This window comes from Rhinatrema bivittatum, chromosome 15 (genome assembly GCF_901001135.1).
Source record: "Rhinatrema bivittatum chromosome 15, aRhiBiv1.1, whole genome shotgun sequence".
In the NCBI taxonomy this organism is placed as follows: domain Eukaryota; kingdom Metazoa; phylum Chordata; class Amphibia; order Gymnophiona; family Rhinatrematidae; genus Rhinatrema; species Rhinatrema bivittatum.
The window spans coordinates 47343697-47370113 of record NC_042629.1 but is presented as its reverse complement, the minus strand read 5'-3'; the positions used below and the strand labels follow the sequence as shown (position 1 = coordinate 47370113).

The 26417-nt window shown below is 48.2% G+C and overlaps 1 protein-coding gene across 2 annotated transcripts in view; it reads left to right on the top strand.

Moving 5' to 3' along the window:
* MAATS1 (MYCBP associated and testis expressed 1) overlaps positions 1–26417 on the top strand; it is a 95434-nt gene that overhangs the window by 22474 nt on the left and 46543 nt on the right. For both annotated transcript variants that reach the window (XM_029578901.1, XM_029578902.1), the window contains 2 exons: positions 4021–4198; positions 12018–12175. In XM_029578901.1, coding sequence (XP_029434761.1) covers positions 4021–4198; positions 12018–12175 — 336 coding nt within the window. The remainder of the gene's footprint in view (positions 1–4020; positions 4199–12017; positions 12176–26417) is intronic.

Here is a 26417-nt window from a genome sequence, read left to right as displayed (position 1 = left end):
GGGTTTTGGAAATTTTTTGGGAAGTTTCGTTCTTAAGCTTTGATACAGTTCAATACTGAGGAGCTGTAGATGGCACAAGAGGTTAAGAGGCAGCGTCAGTAAAACTTTCTCTGTCTCCATCTGCTGGCAGGGAGGCAAAACCCAGGACTGATCTGTGGTACTACAGGAACAAAAATCAGCAGATAAGAACCAATTTTCCTATTCTTGTGTGTTGTTGCAGTAATTCACACAACTGTATGGTATAATCTGTGTGTCTATGACATGCTGATGATATTTAAAGATGTGGAGGACAATTTTTAAAGCCATTATGGGCTGAATTTTCAGATCATTTATGTGCACAAAATTATTCTGTGTGCTTAAATGGTTGTTAGAAAATAGCCCGGGGTTCTGGATGCGTAAAAGTTCATGCGGCACATAAGTTACACACATACTTTTTCATGAACCAGAGAGCGGTAAACTGGGGTCAGAGTTGGAAGTTATGCACTACCCTTGGTTTTAAAAGTATACACGTATGTTGACCTGCTCAAGTTAGCCTTTCTGAAGAGGAGGTGTAACTTTGTGCAAATTAATTGTTATGGGTACCAGGCCAATTTACCCATGAATTTTCAAAGTGAATTTATGCGCATATCTTCACTTTGAAAATTTGAGGACAAAGTCTGCATGTAAAAGGTATGTGTAAACTTTACCCATATGCACAATTATAAAATTACCATCTACTTAGGTAAACAGCAGTTTACAGGTGTAAATTGTCTGTCTTCAATGTGGCTAAAAATCTTCCTGTTCTTACACAATGCACACACTTGTAGCCACATTAAGAAGAGGTATTCCTGGAATATATTTTTAGTTGGGGGGGAATAACATACGCAGACGTTATTTTCAAATCGACATGCTATTTTCCATGAAAAAAGTACTTTTACAAAAAGCAGGTTCAAATATCTGTGAGTGCTTTATACCTGTCACGTAATGTTAACTACACTATCTCTAACACCCACCAGGGGTTAAACCTTTTAGCCATGTGAGGATCTCAAGAAGCACTGTACAGGCCTCGCCTGCACTTGCGCATGTTACCCCATCATGTAAACCCCCCTTCCACACACCAACTGGGTTTCCATTTGCATCTGGACAAGTACCCTGCCCACAAGCTACTATCTGATGGTCTCTGGAGACAATGGAACCTCATAACAACCTGAAGTCACAGAGTTACAGAGAGACATCCACAGGCCACTTACTAAAACTCTTACCTGGGTCACTAATCATTCAGAACACAAGGCAAATAAACTAAAATGTTTATTATAACAAGGCTGTACTATAGACCAGTGAGCCTGACTTCAGTGCCGGGAAAAATCATGGAAACTGTTTTATAAAGAATAAAATCACAGAACATTTACATAGACATGGTTTAATGGGACCCAGCCAGCATGGATTTACCCAAGGGAAGTCTTGCTTCACAAATCTCCTACATTTTTTTGAAGGGGTGAATAAACATGTGGACAAAGGTGAACCTGTAGATGTTGTGTGTTTGGATTTTCAGGAGGCATTCAACAAAGTCTCTCATGAGAGGCTTCTAAGAAAGCTAAAAAATCACGGGATAGGAGGCAATGTCCTTTTGTGGATTGCAAACCGATTAAAAGACAGGAAACAGAGAATAGGTTTAACGGTCTGTTTTCACAGTGGAAAAATGTAAACAGTGGAGTGCCTCAGGGATCTGTACTTGGACTGGTGCTTTTTAATATATTTATAAATGATCTGGAAAGTGCAGTGATCAAATTTGTGGATTACACTAAATTATTTAGAGTAGTTAAATCTCAAGCAGATTGTGATAAATTGCAGGAGGACCTCTTAAGGCTGGAAGATTGGGTGTTCAAATGGTAGATGAATTTTAATGTGGACAAGTTTAAGGTGATGATTATAGGGAAAGATAACCCTTGCTATAGTTACACGATGTTAGGTTCCATATTAGGAGTTATCACTCAGGAAAGAGATCTAGGCATCGTAGTGAATAACACATTGAAATCGTCGGCTCAGTGTACTGTGACGGTCAAAAAAGCAAACAGAATGTTAGGAATTATTAGAAAGGGAATGGTGAATAAAACGGTGGATGTCATAATGCCTCTGTATCGCTCCATGGTGAGACCGCACCTTGAATACTGTGTGCAATTCTGGTTGCCGCATCTCAGAAAGGATATAGTTGCACTGGAGAAAGTACAGAGAAGGTTGACCAAAATGATAAAGGGCATGGAATGGCTCGCCTATGAGAAAAGGCTAAAGAGGTTAGGGCTATTCAGCTTGGAGAAGAGAACGCTGAGGGGGGTAATGATAGAGGTCTACAAAATCATGAAAGGACTTGAACAGGTAAATGTAAATCGGTTATTTACTCTCTCGGACAATAAAAGGACTAGGGGGCACTCCATGAAGTTAGCAAGTAGCTAATTTAAAACAAATTGGAGAAAATTCTTTTTCACTCAACACATAATTAAGTTCTGGAATTAATTGCCAGAGGATGTGGTTATGGCAGTTAGTATAACTGGGTTTAAAAAAGGTTTGGATAAGTTCCTAGATGAGAATTTCATAAACTGCTATTAATCAATAAGGCAGCATAGCTTGGGATCTGTTTAATGTTTGGGTACTTGCCAGGTTCTTGGCCTCTGTTGGAAACAGGATGTTGGGCTTGATGGTCCCTTGGTCTGACCCAGTATGGCATATCTTATGTTCTTATGTGAAGAGAAAGCTCTTTAAAAAATGCTATAATACAACAGGCACAGAAAAAGAAAAGGGATTTTTTTCATAATTAACAATAGCTAATATTTTTACCATTGACTTGGCTGCAAACTGAGGGGCCGATGCAATACAGTGCATTGTATAGGCGCTAATTAATCCCCTTATGCAATAAGGGGATTAGCACCTCTACAATGCACATTCAAAACTGAGTAACTGAGCAGAAAAACCTGCTTTTCTGTACCGCCTCCTACTTAATATCGTTGTGATATTAAGTACAAGGAAAAAGTAAACTAATTTAACCAAAAAAAAAAAAGTTTAAAAAAACGCCGGCAGTCGGATGCAGGAAACGGATGCTCAATTGAGAAGCATCCGTTTCCTGAATCCCCTGTTTGTGTGGTGTTTAGGAAAACCGATGCCAATAAACTCGGCGTCGGTTTTCCTAACCTGTGGAGGGCCGACGCACTTGGGCTCTCCTTAGCAAGGAGGCACTAGGGGCGCGCAAGTTACCCTAGCGCCTCCTTGCTAACGCGACCCCCTAATTTAAATATTGCATGGTGCGTTAAGAAACTGGGCGCTGGCTGTTCAGCGCCTGCTTTCTCTGCCAAAATATTGCATCGCCCCCTTAAAGACTGCAGATTCTCCTAGCAGGACAGGAGTTAATCCTTCTGGATTTACTACTAGACTTTTTAAACTGTTATATCAAAAACAGCTGAGAGGCTAGCTGCTTGTTTTCTCACTGTTTCTGTTCAGTTCAGCCCTCAGGGCACTTAGAAGTTGAGTCTTGTCAGCACACAAATGTAACTCTCAGTTGAAACGGAACTCTTCCACTGCCACAGCACCAACTATCAATGTGCATCTCAGCCCAAGCTCACTGGCTTGGATTAGCAGGAGATTCACCTTGCCAGCCCTGGCTGCAGTGATTGTGGAATGATGCACTGTTATGCTGAATGTGCTGGTTAACTTAAAATCATTAGGGAAAAAGGAGTTCTAAAAGGAGTTTCCCAAGGTGGAAAAAGAATTACATTAACAGCTGAAACCCCTGTCTTACTATAGTATCAATGGTAAGTCTGAAAGTGAAAGTACGCACACACCTTCTCTTTGAAACTGATGGAAATGTCTGTGAGTAAAAAGTACGCCTGGACTTCCTCCCAGTCCAAACGGTTTGAAAATGACCCCATTAAGGCTCCACGTCTATTATTTCTTTCTCACAATAGAATTGACTAGGAAACAAAAAAATGATTTGCATGTGCATGCAGCTTTTCAGGGGCATTTCTCAGAGCTGTTTCTCTGCATTCCCTGAAGGTCGAGGCCTACCCGCAGGGTTGGCCGAGGTGGAGATGATTGAACGTGCCCGGGAGAAACGAGTTTGGGAAGCGTCTCTTCCATCTTTTCGTGACCAAGCACAGCGCGGGAAAAGGAAGAAGATGATGGATGACCAAGAGAGGAAAGAATGGGCCTTTAGAGAACATGAAATAGAAAAGTGAGTATTTATGATTTTTCCCCAGAACTTTTCCGTGTCTTCTCCAGGACGGGGGCAGGGCCATGTGTGGCTCCCATGAAGGTGTCAGGAGCCTCTTCACTGGGTCCCTTTCCCCAGGTTCCAGCCAGGAGGGCGCGCCAGCTATCGAAGTGCTGGAGCCCTTGTGGGAGGAGCCTGGAGATGCTGATAGTTCTCCGTCCATGCAGGAAGGGGCTGAGGTCCTGAGGATGATTCTGTGATCTGTCTTTTTCACCGACATGAGAGAGGCTGCTTAATTGAGCAGGTGATTTCTTGTCTCTGACTGGTGGAGTCCAAGCCTCAGGACACTCCAGTGTGGGACTCCATTATTAAGGGGGAAGTGGAAAATTTGGCTGAGTGGGAGTCCCCAGAGTCAGGCTTGAGGGGTGTTAACTTCCTGTAATGACTGTATCTGCTCCCTCCAGCTTTAATGCAGAAGTTTTTCAAGGTCCCAATCATGAATGCCCTGGTCACAGCTGTGACCAATCTTACTACTATTCCTGTGGAGGAAGGCTATGATAGGAAGATGGAGCTGCCTCTGAGAAATCTGTTTATTTCATCAGTGACGGCAGATATCCATCTGTTTGGCCCTGGTGGTCCAGGCTTTCCTGAGATGGATCCATCGGCTTCCAGAGAGCAAATAGGTGGCCAGGATGGAGTCTGCCACAGCTTTTTTGACAAACGCTCTTTCCCTGTACGTACCTGGATCAGTCCAGACAGTGGGTTGAGCCTCTTGACAAGCAGAGGGAGACAGAGAAAAACTGAAAAGGTATCCCACATCAGGACAGCGCTCGCCCTCCGTCCCTTCAGTAGCAGGCTCCTGTGGTTGCGTAATTGGGCAGCTGAAGGATCTAAATAACTATACCCTGGAAGAGAGAAGGTTCAGAAGAGATATGATACAGACTTTCAGATACCTGAAAGGTTATAATGATGTATGAACTTCAAACCTTTTCCATTGGAAAAGAATCATTAGAACTAGGGGTCACGAAATGAAACTCCAGAGGTGGGCATCTTAGAACCAATGTCAGGAAATATTTCTTCACAGAGAGGGTGGTGGATGCCTGGAATGCTCTTCTGGAGGAGGTGATGAATATAAAAACAGTCAAAGAATTCAGAGGAGCATGGAATTAACACTGTGAATAGAAATGAAGAAAAGCATGGAAGGGGGTAACTTGCTGGTGCGGCAGTTACTACGCTTAGCAGAAGGCATGGAGATTATTACCCTTAAGCAATAAGCCTTGATGCTTTTAATGCAACTGCAACATTACTCTCCACTTCGACAGCAGGGGGAAAAGGAGAACTGGATTCAGTTAACAACCAACAAGGGCCTCGACTTTTACGGTCTAGGGTACTGATAAGCATGGGGGTAACCTGCACGGAGCAGCAATTGCTACTCTTATCAGAAGGCATAAGGATTATCATTCTTACCCAATAAGCTTGGTGCTTTGACACAACTGCAACATCGATTTCCGCTTCGGCAGTGGGGGAGGGAGAGGGGAATTGTATTCACATGACAACTATCACAGCCCCTGACTTTTACGGTCTGGGGTACAGATATGCAGACATAAGGGAACAAGCACATGACTGCTTCTACAGCCAAATCTATAAGCAAAGCACATCAAGCAGCATCGTCTGAATTTTCAAGAAGGCTCATCACCAGTGAAAAAAATGTTGCTAGTAGTAAATTTGTATGAATTATCATAAGGTTTGAAGATAACTACACAGAGCCGCAGATACTACCCTTAAGAGAAACATGGGAGTAACCTGCAAGAAGAACAGTTACTTCCTGTAACAGAAACATGGGGGTAACCTGCATGGAGCAGCAGTTACTACCATAAGAAGCTTGCTGGGCAAGAAGGACCATTTGGTCCTTTTCTGTCATCATTACTATGTTATTATGTTAGCTGACTTTTGGTCTAAAACTTTCTTGAGGTAGTTGCCATTTAAGAGCAGGCAGCTGTTTGGGAAGGATCTGCACCAGAGATCCTAAGGCTCAGCACTTGCTGGAGGGCAAGGGCCGCCCTTTTTATAAGGCTGGCAGAGGTCGGGGCAATTTCAAGCCTTGAAGCAGTACTGGCCAGGTAGGCAATTGTTTGGTGCCTCTTCTGCCTTTTCCTATTCAAGAAGTCGGGGTCAGTCCTTTCATGGAGCCAGGGTTCCTCTATAGGGTCCAGTAGGAGCCACCTCCTGAGGTCCCACAGGTTCATTCTCTACTGACTCCCATCTGGGGATGTCTGCGGGAGTTCTTCAGGGAGTGGGCCCACTTAACGTCTGACCAGTGAGTGTTGGAGATTGTTCAGTCAGTTTATGCTCTGAACCTGCATTGTCCAATACAAGACGCCTTTATGATATCTTCTTGTCCCACTCTGGCCAAGCAACAGGCTGCTTGTGAGACTTTACTGAAACTGAAGCTCTTGTGGACAGGAGTATCAGAGCCTCTGTTAGAGCGGGGCAGTGGCTGTTATTCCATTTATTTTCCTAGGACAAGCAGGATGGTAGTCCTCGCAGATGGGTGACATCATCGGATGGAGGCTGGCACGGCATGCCTCTATCAATGTGGGGGTCCCTCTTCAATCTCTTCCACGGAGTTGTTGTCTTGCAGTTGTGGAGCTGTGGGTTTGGGTTTTTTTTGTTTGTTTTTTTTTTAAACTAATTTCCACGGTCGTTGCTTCGACTTTTCCTGTGCCGGGTCCCTCTTCCTTCTCCTGGCTTTAGTTAGTCTTGCGGTGTGGCAAGTTTTTCGTTCGGTGTGGTCAGGTCCTGGTTGCAGAGTCCTTTGGGGTCCGCCGGTTATAAACCGCTCACTAGCTGTTTTTTCACCATGGCATCGTTGATTTTTTTTCGGTGCCCCCAGTGCCCTTGGACTATGTCCCTTACGGATCCGCACGAGGTGTGTCTTATATGCCCAGGGTGCATCACATGATGTTCAGGGGTGTTGTTTCTGTTATCAGAAGACCCCCAAAGGCTGTCTGGCCTACCTGGACAAGATGGAGAAACTGTTCGGATCAAAGAAGTCTGAACCCTCAACCCAGGTGTCAGGGGCGTCGACTCCGAAGGGCCGTGGGGAACTGATGGACACCGGTCCCTCGGTGTCCACCCCTCTACTGGGGCCTCCATTGGAGAGGGGGAGCTGGAGACCGACCTTCATCTATCTCCTCTCACTTGAGGACTTCTGGATCGTCTCCTTCCACCTCGGCTCCAGGGAAAGACCGGGCCGAGCACCATGGGAAACTCCAAAAACATCGCCACCAGTCTCTGTCCTCGCATGGTATCGGGCTGGGGTTGGCCCCATCTTCTGCTGTGATGCCCCCGAAGTGACCCCGTGGCAAGGAGGTACCACCCTCCATCAATGCTGGGGGTCTGTTATGGTTATTGATGTTTGGGTGGATCCTTGGACATTGCAGCTGACCACGCCCATGGGGGGCAGTCCCGTGAGGGACCACAATGTCAGGCTAGACTCTGGACACACAAACACAGATTTGAATCTTTTATTAAACAGTTTTGGAAACCACCAGAGGTGGCAGTAGTGAGTAGTGGATGTTGAGCCCGGCTGGGCAAGTCTCCCACAGAACGCTGGAACTGTGAGTCCTCTGCTAGGCAGTGCTGTAGTGGAAAGAGACTGAGAGTTATGAGTACACAGTGAGAAGCATTCAGAGTCCCAAGTAGAATCAGGAGAAGCTCCGAGACAGGGAGAGCAAGCCCTCGAGGAGCGAGTACCTGATCCCTTAGAGCAGAGAGACTCAGTTGTATTGTACTCATGTAGCAGTAACAGAGATTCCACTAGACGAGAGGTCTGGCACCGGAACAGAGGGCAGGCCCTCGAGGAGCGAGTACCTGGTTCCAGAGAAGCAGTACTGTGGAATAGATGGCAGTTGTACTCACAGATGGAAACTGTTAGTGAAGTCTTCCAAGTAGAAAGGTTTGAAGATGCAGGCAGCGATTCAGGGAACATGGGCCCTTGAGGAGCGAGTACCGGTTTCCTGATAGCACCTGAAAGAAGCAGAAGAGGCCCCCGAGGAGCGGGTATCCCGTTAGCAACCCCGAAGGGTGTAAGAGTTCCAGATAAGAACATAAGAACATGCCATACTGGGTCAGACCAAGGGTCCATCAAGCCCAGCATCCTGTTTCCAACAGTGGCCAATCCAGGCCATAAGAACCTGGCAAGTACCCAAAAACTAAGTCTATTCCATGTAACCATTGCTAATGGCAGTGGCTATTCTCTAAGTGAACTTAATAGCAGGTAATGGACTTCTCCTCCAAGAACTTATCCAATCCTTTTTTAAACACAGCTACACTAACTGCACTAACCACATCCTCTGGCAACAAATTCCAGAGTTTAATTGTGCATTGATTGAAAAAGAACTTTCTCCAATTAGTTTTAAATGTGCCACACTCCCCCCCCCCCCCCCCCCCCCCCCCCCCCCCCCCCCCCCGGAAGAAAGGTATTCTTCAGTGGTAATTGCTACACTGCTGAAGTCTTATTTATTTATTTTTATTTGTAAGCTTTTATATACCGAAGGTTAGCGAAAGGTTTACAGGTATAACAACATATTACAGGCGAAACACAACTGGTATTACATCAGATACAAAAAGGTTATATATAACAGCTTATATAGCAACAGATTAGGTATAGCATCTGTTACAAAAAGATTAAGTACTACATTCATAACTGTGGGAGGTGACTTGGGTTTTCCTTCCAGAGAAACATTACAGAGAACATATGTTTATAGGGGTAGATATGAGGAATGGTAGGGGACTGTGGGATCTGCTAAAACTAGAGACAAAATGAACGTCGTCGTCTAGCTGTCAGGTTTGTCATGGTATTTATGTCATCCAGTGATATTGGATTCTCTGCGTGGTGATTTCTCGTGATTTTATAGAATACAAGTGTGAAATTGTTGGGTTTAGAAGGCTCAACTGAGTATGTTACTGGAATAAAAGCTGGGTGGTGGTTGGGGTTAGTAAAGTTCTTAGTGGGGGGTGAAGTCATGGTGTCTGTAGACGACTAGCCGATCCCATCTTTGTAGGATTGTCTGAAGAGCCAGGTTTTGAGCAATTTTTTAAATAGTTTAGTGTTGTTCTGTAATCTTAGGTGTTCTGTAGGGAGTTCCAGAGGCGAGGTCCTCCTATTGATATGGCTCTGTTTCTTACGGTTTCTTGAAAAATGGTCATCGTCTGCTTCATTTTGATCTGAAAACTATTCATATAGTACGCAAGTCCAGGTTGGTGCCTCCCTGGCTGACTGATATTTCCTTTCTTCAGGGTGGCCTGTACAAAGGGCTGGCCCTGAATTCCTTAAAGGTGCAGGTGGCAGCTATTTCTTGCTACCGAGAGCAGCTCACCTGAAAGAGTCCCACTTCTTAAGTGGCATAAAAAAGTTGTGGCCACCTTTATGGCCTATTGTTCCCCCATGGGATCTCAATATGGTGCTGCGAGCCCTTACAGAGGCCCCCTTTGAGCCCTTGAAAACAGAATTCCTTGAAGGATTTGTCACTGAAGACGGCTTTCCTGGTTACGGTGTACTCCACATGGCAGGTCTCATAGCTTCAAGTCTTATCTTGCCAGGACCCCTTCCTAGTGATTTCAACGAAGGTGGGTGGTTTTTCAACCTGTGCCATCCTTTCTCTTTAAGGTGAATTCTACCATTCATATCAATCAGCCGATTTCGCTTCTGTCCTTCTCTCGTGAGGAGTGTGTACCTGAGTATCGGGTCCTCAGATGTTTGGATGTGCAGAGGCATAATCTGCAGTATTTGGAGGCCACTAATACCTTCCGCAATTTGGACAATTGTTTGTCCTTTTTGGGGGTCCGAATAAAAGACAAACAATCCTTTTAGTCCACATCTAAGGCTACTCTAGCTCACTGGATAAAAGAGACAATTGATTTGACTTAATTGCTGAAGGGCAAGAAGCCTCCAAAATTGGTGCTTGATCAATCCACAAAGGCCCAGTGGGCATCTTGGACAGAGGTGCCTGTGCTTGCATTGGCTGATATTTTCAGGGTGGCCACTTGATCTTCCCTGCATACCTTTATGAAGCATTATTGACTGGACGTGCTGGCGCGAGAGAATACATCTTACAGTGCTGGGGTTCTTCAGAAAGCTATTGCTTCCTCCTCTCAGATAGATGAAACTTTGGTATTTCCCACTTGTCAGGCTGGAATGCTGTAGCAGGAAGAGATGGAAGGAGATTTTTAATTTCCTGTTAATTTCTTTTCCATTAGTCCTGCTACCCCAGTCCAGGACCCACCTAGGAAGTGAGACTGTATTATTTCTGTTCTTGTTTGGTATGTGGTTGAGGGCATTGGTCCTCTCTGTTCCTTAGTTTTCTTTCTTTCCTTTCTTTCATGGTAGGTTAAGGGAAACCTCTTCTCAGGTTTCTGGTTGAAATTGGATTACTTTTAAATTGATTGTCAGAAGGATACTGTGAAAGTGGCATGGATATGAGCCCTTTGTGCTGTGGCATAGCTGACACAGCCTTGTAAGCTAATCTACGAGGCCTATACCGGCAGCTGACGAACGCCCTGTAGCAGGACAGATTGGAGCGTCACCTATACCAGCTGCCTCAACCACAGGTTGAGCCCTTGGGTTCTGGCAGTCGGCAGGTCCCTACGGTGGTGGCTAGAGCAAGAGTCCAATGGCAGGCAGCAGACTGACGGAGTCATAGACAGGCCAAGGTCAGCAGTGGTCAGTGGCGTTTGGCAGAGGTAAACGCTGCCGCAATGAGAGGCCTTTGGCAGCATCATACATCACTAGGAGTGAGTGCGGCGGCTTGTAGGGCTGTCCCGTGAGCTGCCAAATGTAACAGATTCTGGGTTCTTACTACTAGCACCATTTCCTAAGTAGTGGCTGTGATGTCACAGAGGAAAACAGTGCTGTCTGCCTCCATCTGCTGGTAGGGGGCTGGACTGGTGTAGCAGGACTAATGGAAATGTAATTAATAAGTAAGGACATTTCTCCTTACCCTTTCAAGCAACACTAGAATTAGGGGATGCTCCATGAAACTAGTAACCGGCAGATGTGAAACAAATCATAAGAAGTATTTTTTTCACTCTGTGCACAATTAAGCTATGGAATCCGTGGTCAAGACAATTAACATAGTGGGGTTCGGAAGAGGACAAGTTCCTGAAGGAAAAATTCAAAACAAAAGTTAGCCAGGTAGACTTGGGAAAGCCAGCGCTTATCCCTGTGACTGTGATACAAAAAATAGATCAACTATTGGGGATCTGACTGGTACTTGTGACCTGGATTGGCCACTGTTGGAGACAGGATTTGATTCACCTTGGTCTGACCCATTATGGCTTTTCTTATGTTCTTATTTATTTATAACTTAGTTTTTACATTTTTTAAATAAATCTAATTGGGCATCATATAACACAACAATCAACTTAAAACTAAGAACAAAGGTTAATAGAAAATTATATTCCATCTAAAATAAAATAAACAAATGGTGCTATTCAAGAGTTTGTTTGAATAAGCTATGCCTTACAAGGCTTCCTAAGCTGCAGCAGATTTCCAATGGCTCTATGCTCTAAACTGGGAGAGTCCCACTGCATTAGACCAAAGCTGCAATTAAGTGTTAAATAACCTCCACCACCACCTCAGTTTTTTTTATTTATCCTATTTTTGGTATTTGTACAATGTCCTTATCCAGGGTTACTTGTAACAAGCTGTAATAGCACAGTCAGGAGGATTATAAGCAAACAGATGATGACAATTTAAGGAAATGTAGAAAGATACTGAGAAAATGTAAAAGAAAAATAAAGCAGATTCCTTCTATTTCTGGTCTTCGTTTGGGTAAAGTCTGCAAGAGATTCGCCTAGAAGTCTTAAAGAAACTACTGATGAAGCGTGAGGAGAAGCAGAACATCACAGACATAAAGCGCTTGGATGCTCGTTGGTCTAGACTCCAGCAGGAGAAAGAGGAGACCATAAGAAGAATCCGAAAAGAATATATTAAAGGTAACAAGTGTTCCCGCACTGCAGTGTAAAGAACTTGAAAAATGGCAGTCTCCTTATCATGGTTTCAAAACTCCAGGGAGAAATCAGTTGAGTATGGAGTGTTTGGTTCAGGCAAGCCACCCCAGGACTTGGCAACAATTTACCACAAAATTTGAATCCGTCTTGGTTTTATTCTGCAGCGCAAGGCGATGTTTCAGCTAATGGCTTGCTTATGTAGCTATTAAAGATGGATGCAAATCATCAGAGGGTTGAATTTCACCCGCTTCGAGTTTGATAGAGGGGAAATCTCTGGGAAAATCCAAGCAAGACAGTAGAGAGTTCATGCAGATTCACTGATACAAAGAAATCTCCCATCAAATCTGGCCACTGCAGATATTTATAAACAGGCCAAAAAAAATTCACCAATTTGCAGAAATTTGCATCAGATTTTTACAAAAATAAGTTTATAAACTAATTGGACAAATCAGCAAAATTGTTGCAGGCTTGTTGAAATTATTTGCAAACTTTTTTTTTTTTTTTTTAAGTTTGCACATCTCGATTAGATAAATGCTCATTACCTCTTATTTTGTGTATACATGTGCTTTTGATTGACAAAGGACTAATCTATTGCACTCTAGACAGAAGTAATTACTTTGAGGACTTATGCGGCTAAGTAGCAGCTGCTGAATATGTGCCCATGTTCAGTGGCCACTGCTTAGCCGTATAAGTCCCTTTCTTAGCATACAAACTGGTGGATCCAAAACCAGTGGGTTATGCACCTTTACCAGCAAATGGAGACGAAGCAAAGCTGACATCACTGTATATATACCCTTGCACTGACATCAGCTCCTCAGTTCTCCGTCTCCAGCAGATGGTGGACATGCATCTCCCTATTGGGGATTGCTTAAAAAAAATTTGTAAAGGAGAAAAGAAGATTTATTTGCCCTTATGGGCCCTCCCTCGGTTGAGAAGTTTGCCTCAGACCACAGCCGTGGCAAAGTCTGCCACATTGCGTGGGAGCCGGCATGTCAGGGCGGTCAGGCCTAAAAATAAACATAGCCTCAGTGATCGCTGTCCCCAAAAAGACAAAAAAAGGGAGGAAAAAAACGACTCCCCTGCTTCTGAAGGCTAACTGCTGAGGAACCAGGCACACAGAGGAAGCGAAAGGCCCAAAGGGGGGGAAGGAACCAGGGCCCCTGGCTACCTACCCCCCCCCCTCTGCCAAGAAAGGGCCAAGTCCTGACAGGGATTGCCAACCCCCCCGCTCACCCTGCTCTACCTGATGGATGGCCCACAAAGGAACTTAACACCTCGGGGAGCTGAATCCTCTTCTTATCCTTTTCTTTCTTTTAAAACACTTCCAGACTGCAGGTATGCAACTCTTACCATCTGCAGGAGACAGAGAAATACTGAGAGACTGCAGGTGGCATTCTCGGTTATGTAGCAGTGCCTCAAAGTTTTGTTCTCTGCCTCCTTCTGCTGGTAGGGATGCATAAACCCACTCATCTGGACTGATCCAGGGTACAAACAGGAACCAAAGATATCACCTCAGGAATTCTCAACTGCCAGTCCCCCTCCCCTCCTCCCGAAGCAGGGCACGAAAAGCAGCCTTGCTCCGGGAGGAGGGGAGAAGGGACTGGCAGTACGAAGCGGCGAAGCGACTTACTTTTTGCACCCCCCTCCGGACATCGGACGACCTCTCCTGCCTCCCGCTGCGCGACTTACTTTTTTTTCCAGCCGTCCGGCCATCAGGAAGAACGGATCGTGCCTCTCGGGGAAGATGGATGCCAGCACGGGGGAAAGCGGCCCCTGTGCATGCAATTGGCCGCTCAAGACGTGACGTCACGACGTTTGGCGTCACGTCTTGAGCGGCCAATTGCATGCACAGGGGCTGCTTTCCCCCGTGCTGGCATCCATCTTCCCCGGGAGGCAGGGGAGCACGATCCGTTCTTCCTGATGGCCGGACGGCTGGGAAAAAAAGTAAATCGCGCAGCGGGAGGCAGGAGAGGCCCGGCAGGGTAAGCGTCCAGCTCGGCGGTCTGAGGGCGTCCGGTGCTTCGCCGAGGCTCTGCTAACTTTTCTTAAGACAACTCTTGCGGGGGGGGGGGGGGGGGGGGGGGGGGGGGAGAGAGAGAATTGGAGTTGGCGGGATGCGCTCGTGGACATTCCCTGCATGCACGCGCACCGCTGCTCCGTCTCGGGACTCGGCGGCGGCTTTGTGACCTAACAGATCCGTTCTTCCTGATGGCCGGACGGCTGGAAAAAAAAAGTAAGTCGCGCAGCGGGAGGCAGGAGAGGCCCGATCGGGGCTGCAAAAAGTAAGTTGCTTCGCCGCTTCACACCGTCAGTGTCTCTTCTTCCCTCCTCCCGAAGCAGGGCATGAAAAGCAGCCTTGCTCCGGGAGGAGGGAAGAAGAGACACTGACGGTGTGAAGCGGCGAAGCGACTTACTTTTTGCTTTTACGTTTTTTTCGCTTTTTTTTTTTGCTTCGGGAGGAGGGGAGAGGACTGGGCTGCCCCAGAGACCGGCACCCATGATCGCGGCCGGGGCAGGTGAGCGGGGGCCGGGGGAAAGCTTGCCACTTACCCTTACCCCTGCCTCTACCGCAGGGGTAAGGGTAGGCGGTAAGTAAGCAGGTTAAACGCGCGACAAAACGGCAGGGAAAGATAGCGATAGTCGGGGCGCGGGTTACGGGATGCTAGGGAATAGCTAATTCGCTCGTTTGCATGCAATATACATGCCGCGTGCGGAAGGGGTTGCCCGGGGATTTTAGGACGCGGTAGGAGAAGGTTAAAGGGGATTTGGGATCGCAGGAAGGGATAACGCGGCCGGAAAGTGAGTAGAACGCGGCTTAGGAGCAGGGTAAACGCGGCCGCACTTTACAGGATAGACCTGCTGGAAAGTTATATTCCTGGTGGTGATTACTTCGGCTCGCAGAGTCAGTGAGCTTTAGGCCTTGGTTACATACCCACCCTATGTGTGGTTTTTTTATGATCATGTGGTCTTGCGTACACACCCTAAGTTTCTGCCTAAGGTTGTGACTGATTTCCACATCAGTCAATCCATTGTTCCCTGTACGTACCAGGATCAGTCCAGACGGTGGGTTATGTCCCCCGTCCAGCAGATGGAGTCAGATCAGAGCTCGAGAGTGCCACCTCATATAGCAGCGCACCCTCTGCTGGAGCTCAGTATCATTCTGACTCCAGCAGATGCGAGTTGGGGAAATCAGTGCTTCCCCAGTGTGACAGGTTTTTTGGTTATTTTAGCTCTTTTCTCAGTTCTTCCTGTCATGTCTTATTTCTTTTAACAATTTGGATCTAGTTGTATAAAAAAAAAAAAAAAAAAAAAAAAATTTAACTTTAATTTCTGAGGAGGCGTGCTTTTCTCTGCTCTGTCTCCTTCCTGTGCTACCTCTCAGTCCCTTTCAGGGTTCGTTTGGGGGGTAAGTTTTCTACTTTGTTCAAGTTTTTATTTGCAGCTAATTTTCCTGGACGGTCCCGCGGCCCGGCAGCCTTTTCGCGGGCCTGGGCGCGCCGGCAGAAGGGACCTTCCCGCTGGCGCTTGCGGACTCGTCGGGCGGGTTGTGAAGGCCTTTAGGCCCCCCCGCGGTGCGCTTCGTTTTTGGCCCCCCCCCCGCGGCGTTTGTTTCTAGCGGCGCTGTCATGCCGCGTTTCTCCCGTTGCGAGACCTGCGGCGACCCGGGGTCTCGTTTTTCGCGGGAGGGTGTGTGTCCACGTTGCCTCCCCGAGGGGGAAGGTGAAGCGCACGCCTCGGGCTCGCTCCCGACGCCATCCTCCCCGCAGCCCGGGCAGCGAGGGCCGGCCACTTCATCGCCGATGGCGGGAAAGGCGGCCATTTTGGAACAGGATCTGAGCGCAGGAAATTCGCCGGAGGAGATAGGGGCTGTTAGGGGGCCCCCCCGCCTACATCGTTGTCCCGAGGAAGGTCGACCCGCTCATCCACCCCCAGGGGATGCTGCTGCTGCTGCGCCTCCCGGGCTGCCCTTTTTCGCCCCGGACTTTATTCTCAAGATGCACACAGCTTATTTACAGGGCCTGGCAGCCCCGGGAGGTGTTCCAGCAGGTCCTCCTGCTCCAAAGATTCCTAAGCTCACAGTTCCTCCCTCCGGGTCCCTGACCCCGGCTGGGGCAGTTCCGGGGACCTCTGCTTTGCCATCTCAGCCACGGTTGGTAGGAGCGGCTTCCACGTTGGGGGTTGACCCCTTGGATCCTCCGGACCCTGCACACCCGGAGGGACAGGCGGAGGGCGACGATCCTCGCGCTCTGCGCATTTTCCACAAAGAGGAGCTGGAGGATCTCCTCCAGCAGACCCTGCAGGAGTTGGATCTGGATCCACCTCCGGATCCTCCGGCACCAGTGACCCCGGCGATTGCGACCTCATCAAAAAAAGGGGATCCAGTTCTGGCTGCACTCCGGCCTAGAGCGAAGGCTTTCCCAGTGCATGAGTCTTTTCTACAGCTTCTCACTGGGGAATGGGACGTCCCTGAGGCGTCCTTGAAGGTCACCCGTGCCATGGAAAAACTTTATCCCTTACCGGAGGATTTTTTGGATTTCATTCGTTTCCCAAAGTGGATTCGGCGGTCTCAGCGGTGACGAAACGGACCACGATCCCCGTCACGGGCGGGACAGCCCTACGGGACACGCAGGACCGCAAGCTGGAGACGTTCCTTAAGAAGGTATTTGAAGTTTCGGCCTTGGGAATGAGGGCCGTCATGTGCAGCTCTTTGACTCAGAGGGCCAGTCTCCTGTGGGTTCAACAGCTTTTAACGTCCCAGCAGTTGCCTCCGGAGGAAGCCGCCCAGGCCGACAGCCTGGAATCTGCCATTGCTTACGGAGCTGATGCCCTATATGATCTTTTCCGGGTTCTTGCTCGGTCCATGGTTTCTGTGGTGGCAGCACGAAGGCTCCTGTGGCTGCGGAATTGGTCTGCGGATGCCTCGTCCAAGTCGAGCCTAGGTTCTATGCCCTTTCGGGGGAAGTTTCTCTTCGGCAATGATCTCGATGAAATCATCAAGTCGCTGGGTGAGAACTCGGTACATCGTCTGCCTGAAGACAGGCAGCGTCCTTACCGGGCATTTGCCTCCTCTAGGACCAGGGCTAGGGCGCAACGACGTTACAGGTCGTACAGACAGCCTGGTTCTCGTACAGCTCCCAGTAGATCGCAGCCTTGGTCCCGTTCCTTTCACGGGCGGCGTCCCGCGAGAGAGGCCTCGGGACAGGGACATTCCTCCACCAAGCCTTCCCAATGATGCCAGAGCGACCCACTCCTCCAGTCCGCCCATCGGGGGCAGACTCTCGGCATTCTTCGAGGAGTGGGTAAGGATAACCTCAGACCAGTGGGTGCTGGACACCATACAACACGGTTACGCCTTGGACTTTGTCCGTCCGCCAAGAGACAGGTTCGTCTTCTCTCCTTGCGGCTCCGATCTCAAGCGGATGGCGGTTCAACAGACGTTGGACCGACTCCAAGACATCGAGGCTATTGTTCCCGTTCCCTTCGCCGAGGTGGGCTCGGGCCATTATTCCATCTACTTCGTAGTTCCCAAAAAGGACGATTCGTTCAGACCCATACTGGACTTAAAGGAGGTAAACCGCTCGCTGCGGGTCAGTCGGTTCCGCATGGAGACGTTACGGTCGGTAATTGCAGCAGTCCACCAGGGGGAGTTCCTGGCTTCTCTGGATCTGACAGAGGCGTATCTACACATCCCTATACGTCCGGACCACAGACGTTATCTACGCTTCAAAGTTCTGGATCAGCATTTTCAATTCCGGGCTCTTCCTTTCGGACTCGCGACGGCCCCACGAACTTTCACCAAGATCATGGTAGTGGTGGCAGCGGCCCTTCGACGGGAGGGGATCTTAGTACATCCCTACCTGGACGACTGGCTGGTGCGGGCAAAGTCCTTCTCACATGGACAGGCTTCGGTGACCAGAGTTTTGGAGGTGCTTCGCTCCCTAGGCTGGGTGGTGAATCTGTCCAAGAGCTCCCTAGTTCCCTCTCAGCGATTGGATTTTCTGGGAGCAACCTTCGACACTCAGCAGGGAATGGTCTTCCTCCGAGCGGACAAGGCCCTCTCCTTGAGGGAGCACATCAGGCTCTTCGCGTCTTTGACGGAACCTACCGCTTGGAATTATCTACAGCTTCTGGGAGTGATGGCATCCACCATAGACATGGTTCCCTGGGCATTTGCACACCTTCGCCCTCTGCAGGCGTCCCTGCTCTCACGTTGGAAACCGGTGTCCCAGGAGTATCACGTGATTCTGCCTCTTCCTCAGTTGGCTCGCGACAGCCTAGAGTGGTGGCTGGTCCCGGATCACCTGGCTCGCGGCGTTTCTCTAGCAGTCCCATCTTGGGTGGTGGTGACCACCGACGCCAGCCTCGTGGGGTGGGGCGCCGTCTGCGAGCGCAGCGCCATACAGGGGACATGGTCTCCGGTGGAGGCGAGGTGGCCGATCAATCGTCTGGAGACCAGGGCAGTGCGCCTCGCGCTGCAACGTTTCCTCCCTCTGCTTCAGAACAAGGAGGTACGGGTTCTCTCGGACAACGCGACCACTGTGGCTTACATCAATCGTCAAGGAGGAACGAGAAGCGCTCAGGTTTCAGCCGAAATCGCGCCCCTGATGGCATGGGCGGAACTTCACCTGCTTCGGCTCGCGGCCTCTCACATTGCCGGCGTGGACAATATTCAGGCAGACTATCTGAGTCGACAAAGACTGGACCCCGGCGAATGGTCTCTCTCCGACGAGGCGATGGCTCTCCTGGTTCGTCGCTGGGGAACCCCTCGACTGGACTTGATGGCGACCGCGGGCAATGCCAAGGCTCCGCGCTTCTTCAGTCGCAGAAGGGAACGGGGGGCAGAGGGGGTGGACGCTCTCGCTCTGCCGTGGCCGGAAGGTCAGCTGCTCTATGTTTTTCCTCCTTGGCCCTTAGTGGGCAAAATACTTCGCAGAATAGAGAATCACAGCGGCCCCGTGATTCTCGTAGCGCCGGAGTGGCCGCGTCGGCCTTGGTTTGCAGACCTGCTGCACATGTCGGTGGACGGTCCGATCCGGCTGAGTCACCTTCCCCGGCTCCTCCGACAGGGACCGGTATTTTTCGAGCAGGCGGCACTCTTTTGTCTTGCGGCCTGGCTTTTGAACGGCGCCGCCTCCGCCGCAGAGGCTATCCAGAGGCGGTAATCTCCACGATGCTCAGGGCACGCAAGCCTTCCACTTCCGTGGCCTACGTTCGCGTGTGGAAGGTTTTCGAGTCTTGGTGTGTCGACCATGGAGCCCGGCCCACGGAGGCGACGGTCCCATTGATCCTTCAATTCTTGCAAGATGGTCTGGATAAGGGACTGGCATATAATTCTCTCCGAGTACAAGTCGCGGCTCTGAATGTCCTGGTACAGACAACAGTCTCCCTGCCTCTCCAACCGGATATCGCACGTTTCCTGAAGGGGGTCCGTCATTTGCGGCCACCGGTCAGGGATCCCTGTCCGTCGTGGAGCCTCAACCTGGTTCTTTGAGTCCTGGCGGGCGCGCCTTTCGAGCCTCTACAGGGCGCGTCGCTGAAGGACCTCACTATGAAGACCGTTTTTCTGGTGGCGATCTGCTCTGCCCGCCGCATTTCGGAACTGCAGGCTCTCTCCTGCAGGGAACCTTACCTACGCATTTCGGAAGCGGGGATCTCGCTTCGTACGGTCCCGTCTTTTCTTCCAAAGGTGGTTTCTTCCTTCCACATGAATCAAACGGTGGAGCTCCCGGCGTTCTCTCCTGTGGATTCGAAGTCTCTTCGTCATTTGGACGTCAGGCGGGTGCTCCTCCACTACCTAGAGGTTACCAATGCCTTTTGCGTTTCCGATCACCTGTTTGTGCTCTGGTCGGGGCCTAAAAAGGGCTCCGCCGCGTCAAAAACGACCATCGCCCGCTGGATTAAGGATGCCATTTCAGCGTCTTATATTGGGTCCGGTCGGGATCCGCCTAGGGGCGTCAGAGCTCATTCTACACGCTCTCAAGCTGCGTCTTGGGCAGAGTCTCGTGCGGTCTCTCCTCAGGAGATCTGCCGGGCAGCGACGTGGAAGTCACTGCATACCTTCGCTAGGCATTATCGGCTACACCTACCGCCTTCGCCTTCTGAGCACTTTGGCGATCAGGTTATCCGAGCAGGGCTCTCAGGGGCCCACCCGGTTTAGGGAAGCTTTGGTACATCCCACCGTCTGGACTGATCCTGGTACGTACAGGGAAAAGAAAATTATTCCTTACCTGCTAATTTTCATTCCTGTAGTACCATGGATCAGTCCAGACGCCCACCACTTTGGGACTGTGAACCTCTGCTCGGCCTTGTATCTGTAGCTGTCTCTTTCTTTTTTCTTCCTAAGGGGATTGGTACAGCTCCTCATAGGTTTCACTGTTTCGACCTCGTTCTGGGTCGTACATGTTCTTGTTCTTGATGTTTACTTACGTCAGTTGTTTGATCCAAATTGTTTTTTGTTTCTTGCTCTTTTGGGCTTTGTTATACATGATACTGAGCTCCAGCAGAGGGTGCGCTGCTATATGAGGTGGCACTCTCGAGCTCTGATCTGACTCCATCTGCTGGACGGGGGACATAACCCACCGTCTGGACTGATCCATGGTACTACAGGAATGAAAATTAGCAGGTAAGGAATAATTTTCTTTTTTACTCACTCCCACCCAGGGGAGCGGGCCCTTCATACTTTGGACTGCAAGAGGGCCTTGGCTTTCTATTTAGAATGCACAGCCGGTTACAGACAGTCCACTCAGCTATTTGTGTCCTTCGATACCAATAGGCTGGGAGTGGCGGTGGGTAAACAGACTTTGTCCAACTGGCTAGCGGATTGCATTGCTTTCTGCTATGCACAAGCGGGCCTTCAGCTCACAGGCTGAGTCAAAGCTCTCTCTGTGTGGGCCATGGCGATGTCGGTGGTTCATCTGCGAGTGGTCCCGTTGTTGAAATTTGCTGCGCAGCAACATGGAGTTCCCTTCACACGTTCATGGCCCATTACTGCTTAGACAAAGATGGTCGACAGGACAGTGCTTTTGTCCTGTGCAATCTCTTCCAAGCCTGAACCCAACTCTTCTAGCCTAGCACCCCTGCTTAGAGCCAGGCAGTCCCCAGCTGACCATCAGCACCTTAGTTATTGTTGTTGTGCCTGTTGGCATGTTGTTTGGTGACTGTTGGTCTCTCCTGCTGCTGAGGGACAGCCTGGAGCTTGGTATTAACCCACATGTGAGGAATACCATCCTGCTTGTCCTAGGAGAAAGCACAGTTGCTTACCTGTAACAGGTGTTCTCCTAGGACAGCAGGATGTTAGTCCTCAGGAATCCCACTCGCCACCCCTCTCCTTCCGGTTTGTTGTTTTATTTTTTCGCTAGTCTTTTTATTTATATTACGAGACTGAGGGGGGACCACGCGTGGATAGTGGCATGCTGGGCATGTTCAGTGTGCTGGTCAAAGCTTCTAGAAACTTTGACAAAAGTTTTCCATGCCGGGCTCTATTGGATGATGTCACCTATGTGTGGACTAATATCCTGCCATCCTAGGAGAACACCTGCTACAGGTAAGCAACTGCGCTATTTCACAAGAACATCCAACCTATAATGTTTGGCAAATGGACGTATAATTGTCCAAGTTGCTGTATTATCAATATCAAACAGATTTACTGTGGGTGTTTCCGCTTACGATGCAGACTATGCTCTTGTCGTATGGGTCCTGATGCCTTCCGGCAATTACATTTATTGATTGATTGATTGATTGATTGATTGATTTTTATATACTGACATTCATCGGAACATCATGCCGGTTTACATTGTAGCCCTATAGTAAATATGCAGACCCTATGGCTTTTTTAATCCATCTTGAAAATGGTCGCCTTTGAGGCAGTCTGGTCTCCCCCACATCGTTTCTTGGCATTTTTAGATAAGATCAAACACAAGATATGAATGATGAGTTGAAAACAGTCCCTTCTTGTCCTTTTGACTGAGTTTGAGAGCCGGTATAATATGGGAGGGAATTAATGCTGCTGTGTCACTCAAGCCTACAGAAACACAAAACTGTTTAGATTCTACTCTTACTGGAAAGATTAAACCTCCTGTTAGAACATAAGAACATGCCATACTGGGTCAGACCAAGGGTCCATCAAGCCCAGCATCCTGTTTCCAACAGTGGCCAATCCAGGCCATAAGAACCTGGCAAGTACCCATAAACTAAGTCTATTCCATGTTACCGTTGCTAGTAATAGCGGTGATTATTATCTAAGTCAACTTAATTAATAGCAGGTAATGGACTTCTCCTCCAAGAACTTATCCAATCCTTTTTTAAACACAGCTATACTAACTGCACTAACCACATCCTCTGGCAACAAATTCCAGAGTTTAATTGTGCATTGAGTAAAAAAGAACTTTCTCCGATTAGTTTTAAATGTGCCACATGTTAACTTCATGGAGTGCCCCCTAGTCTTTCTATTATCTGAAAGAGTAAATAACTGATTCACATCTACACGTTCTAGACCTCTCATGGTTTTAAAGACCTCTCATGATTTTAAATACCTCTATCATATCCCCCCTCAGCCGTCTCTTCTCCAAGCTGAAAAGTCCTAACCTCTTTAGTCTTTCCTCATAGGGGAGCTGTTCCATTCCCCTTATTATTTTGGTAGCCCTTCTCTGTACCTTCTCCATCGCAATTATATCTTTTTTGAGATGCAGCGACCAGAATTGTACACAGTATTCAAGGTGCGGTCTCACCATGGAGTGATACAGAGGCATTATGACATTTTCCGTTTTATTCACCATTCCCTTTCTAATAATTCCCAACATTCTGTTTGCATTTTTGACTGCCGCAGCACACTGAACTGACGATTTCAATGTGTTATCCACTATGACGTCTAGATCTCTTTCTTGGGTTGTAGCACCTAATATGGAGCCTAACATTGTGTAACTATAGCATGGGTTATTTTTCCCTATATGCATCACCTTGCACTTATCCACATTAAATTTCATCTGCCATTTTGTTGCCCAATTTTCCAGTCTTACAAGGTCTTCCTGCAGTTTATCACAATCTGCTTGTGATTTAACTACTCTGAACAATTTTGTGTCATCTGCAAATCTGATTATCTCACTCGTCGTATTTCTTTCCAGATCATTTATAAATATATTGAAAAGTAAGGGTCCCAATACAGATCCCTGAGGCACTCCACTGCCCACTCCCTTCCACTGAGAAAATTGTCCATTTAATCCTACTCTCTGTTTCCTGCCTTTTAGCCAGTTTGCAATCCACGAAAGGACATCACCACCTATCCCATGACTTTTTACTTTTCCTAGAAGTCTCTCATGAGGAACTTTGTCAAATGCCTTCTGAAAATCCAAGTATACTACATCTACTGGTTCACCTTTATCCACATGTTTATTAACTCCTTCAAAAAAGTGAAGCAGATTTGTGAGGCAAGACTTGCCTTGGGTAAAGCTGACTTTGTTCCATTAAACCATGTCTTTCTATATGTTCTGTGATTTTGATGTTTAGAACACTTCCCACTATTTTTCCTGGCACTGAAGTCAGGCTAACCGGTCTGTAGTTTCCCGGATCGCCCCTGGAACCCTTTTTAAATATTGGGATTTCATTAGCTATCCTCCAGTCTTCAGGTACAATGGATGATTTTAGTGCAAACAATTTTTATTGAGCAAAAATGAAGTACATATGGGGCGCTGTTCGCCACGAGGCAAGATGGCCGCTTGAATTCTCAGCTCCCAGTTCCCCCTGAATAAAACGCTCGATTTCGCCGATTTTTTGCATCATATTCGGGATAAAAACATATGCTAACCCTTCCGAAAGCTGCCTCCATGACAACGAGAAGGAGACAAGACCTGCAAAAATTCTCTTTCACGCATGCTGCTTCGGACCTAAAAAAGGCAGGTCTCGATCCGGAGGAAGGCATGGCGGGCACAGAGGGTGAGGAGCGTGACCTGGAAAGCGAGGCACCGATCCTATCCCCGCAAATGAGCTCCGCTGCACCAGCATCTCTCACTGACTTACCTTCCAAGGCTACCATGAGGGAGTGGTTCATGGAGCTTCGCTCCGAAATTAAGGCAAATAGGGACGAGCTTTTGGCGTCCTTCACAGATATGCGAGAAGACTTCCAGGCGCTGGGCCACAGGGTGGATGAGCTAGATATCCGCATAAAAGGACAGGACATCACCATAAAGGACTTATCCATTGCCAATAATGCGACCCAAGCAGAAATCCAATCTATATCAGAAAAATTGGAAGACCTGGAGAATAGATCTAGGCGGTACAATATTCGCCTACGAGGCATACCCGAGACCGCGGCTAACGCTGATCCGAGGGCAGTGGCTCAGGCCTTCTGCCTCTTTCTGTTAGCGCAAAAGGAGTCGACTTCGGAGGACCCCTTAGCTCCAAATATAGACCCAATGCCTCTCACAATAGAGAGGGCACACCGCGCCCTGGGGGCCCGAAGGGACAACAAAGCTAGAGATATAGTTATCAATTTCAATAGCTTTATTCAAAAAGAGCAAATTCTGGCTATTGCAAGACGAAAGAGACAATGGATGTGGAACGAAACGGAGGTAGCGGTTTATCAGGACTTAGCGGCAAGTACGCTTAAGAAACGATTTGAACTACGGCCGATGACAGAATCTTTGCGACAGGCTAACATTCGCTACAGGTGGAATTTTCCGTTTGCCTTAACCTTCCAACATGGTGGCAAGACGTATAAAGTGAAGAGCTTGGCGGACGCCGCGTCTGTTTTCCAGGACGCAGGCCTTCCGATACAATTGCCGGAGACACCGTCTAAGTCTGACCGCATGCGAAGCAGAGGGCCGGCAACCTGGCAAAAAGTAGATCGCAGCAAGAAGAAGAGACCGAATTTCCGCGGGGGAAAAGACTCCGACAATTTATCCGACCAGGGTTGACCATGCGCTGCGCTTATGGACTCAGTTTGCACCTCGGTTTTGCCGCACGTCAGCGATTCCCGATGGAGATTCGGGCTACAAGGTTTAAATTTCAAACTGTGTTGAAGGGTTTTACTTCTTGAAGTTTATTTGGCGTTATCGTACTCACAAAGGCTTGCTCGAGCGTTGAAATCATAACTGTATTATGTTATATCAGATGTTCGGGGGGGAGGGGGGGCGGGTGGGGGGTTTTCTTGTACTCTTAGGCAGGCCCCTTAGATGGGGATCCGACGTAGGATGCCTATGGATCCACTAGGGGAGAGGGTGGGCGGGAAGGGGAGGAGGGGGAGAGGGGGGGGGGGAAGTCCTAGGGTAACGGGCGGATTTGAAGTGGGCTACACGCAACAGGGAAGTTGCCTCCAGGCTTCATCTGAAGAACACACACTATATGCAAGGGAATCAGCTCCACATACTACAGTCTGTGATCAGGGGAGTTTATTTTTGTATAACAGTCTCTCATTCAAAGTATTGCCATGTCTCTGAAAATAGCATCCTTAAATGTTAAGGGCTTGAATACTTATAGAAAGCGGTATTTGCTCCAAAAAGAATTGTCTCGTTTGCGTATAACCACTGTTTTTTTACAGGAAACCCACGTGAGGAAACGACATGCTCACTTGTTACATCTCAGGGGTTTTCCACATGTCTTTCATGCAGCGGCAGGGAAGGACTGTAGATTCGCGGGAACTGGCATCTTGATTGCGTCATCGGTTCTATTTGATCTGATAGAGCAGATCTATGATGATCACGGGCGCTATGTCCTAATTAAAATAAAATTAGGGGGAGATATATACACGCTGTTATCCATTTATGCGCCTAATAGTGACCAGGCATAATTTTTCACTCGTATAAATGCTCTCCTTGAAGAACATAGCGAGGGCTTTTTGATATGGGGTGGGGACTTTAACATCACTCTAGATCCGGCTAAAGATCATTCGCCGGTGCAGTCACGTATTGGTAATTTACCTGGTCAGAAAGCCAGACGGACGCTCCACTCCATAATGACGAAATGGCTTTTGAAGGATGTCTGGCGCCTTCATAATCCCACATCGCGCTCCTATTCTTTTTTTTTCCCACCCACATAATTCCCACTCCCGCATTGATTTTTTTTTAGTTGATTCATGCTTACTGCTGCGAACCATTAAGAGTGAGATTGAACCCAGCACATGGTCAGATCATGGCTTGGTTTGGATGGAGATTACGCTCAGAGCCGGACAGGGAGGACAAACATTTTGGAGACTCAATGTCTCTCTACTGCGGAATTCTACCTTTGTGCAAAGTCT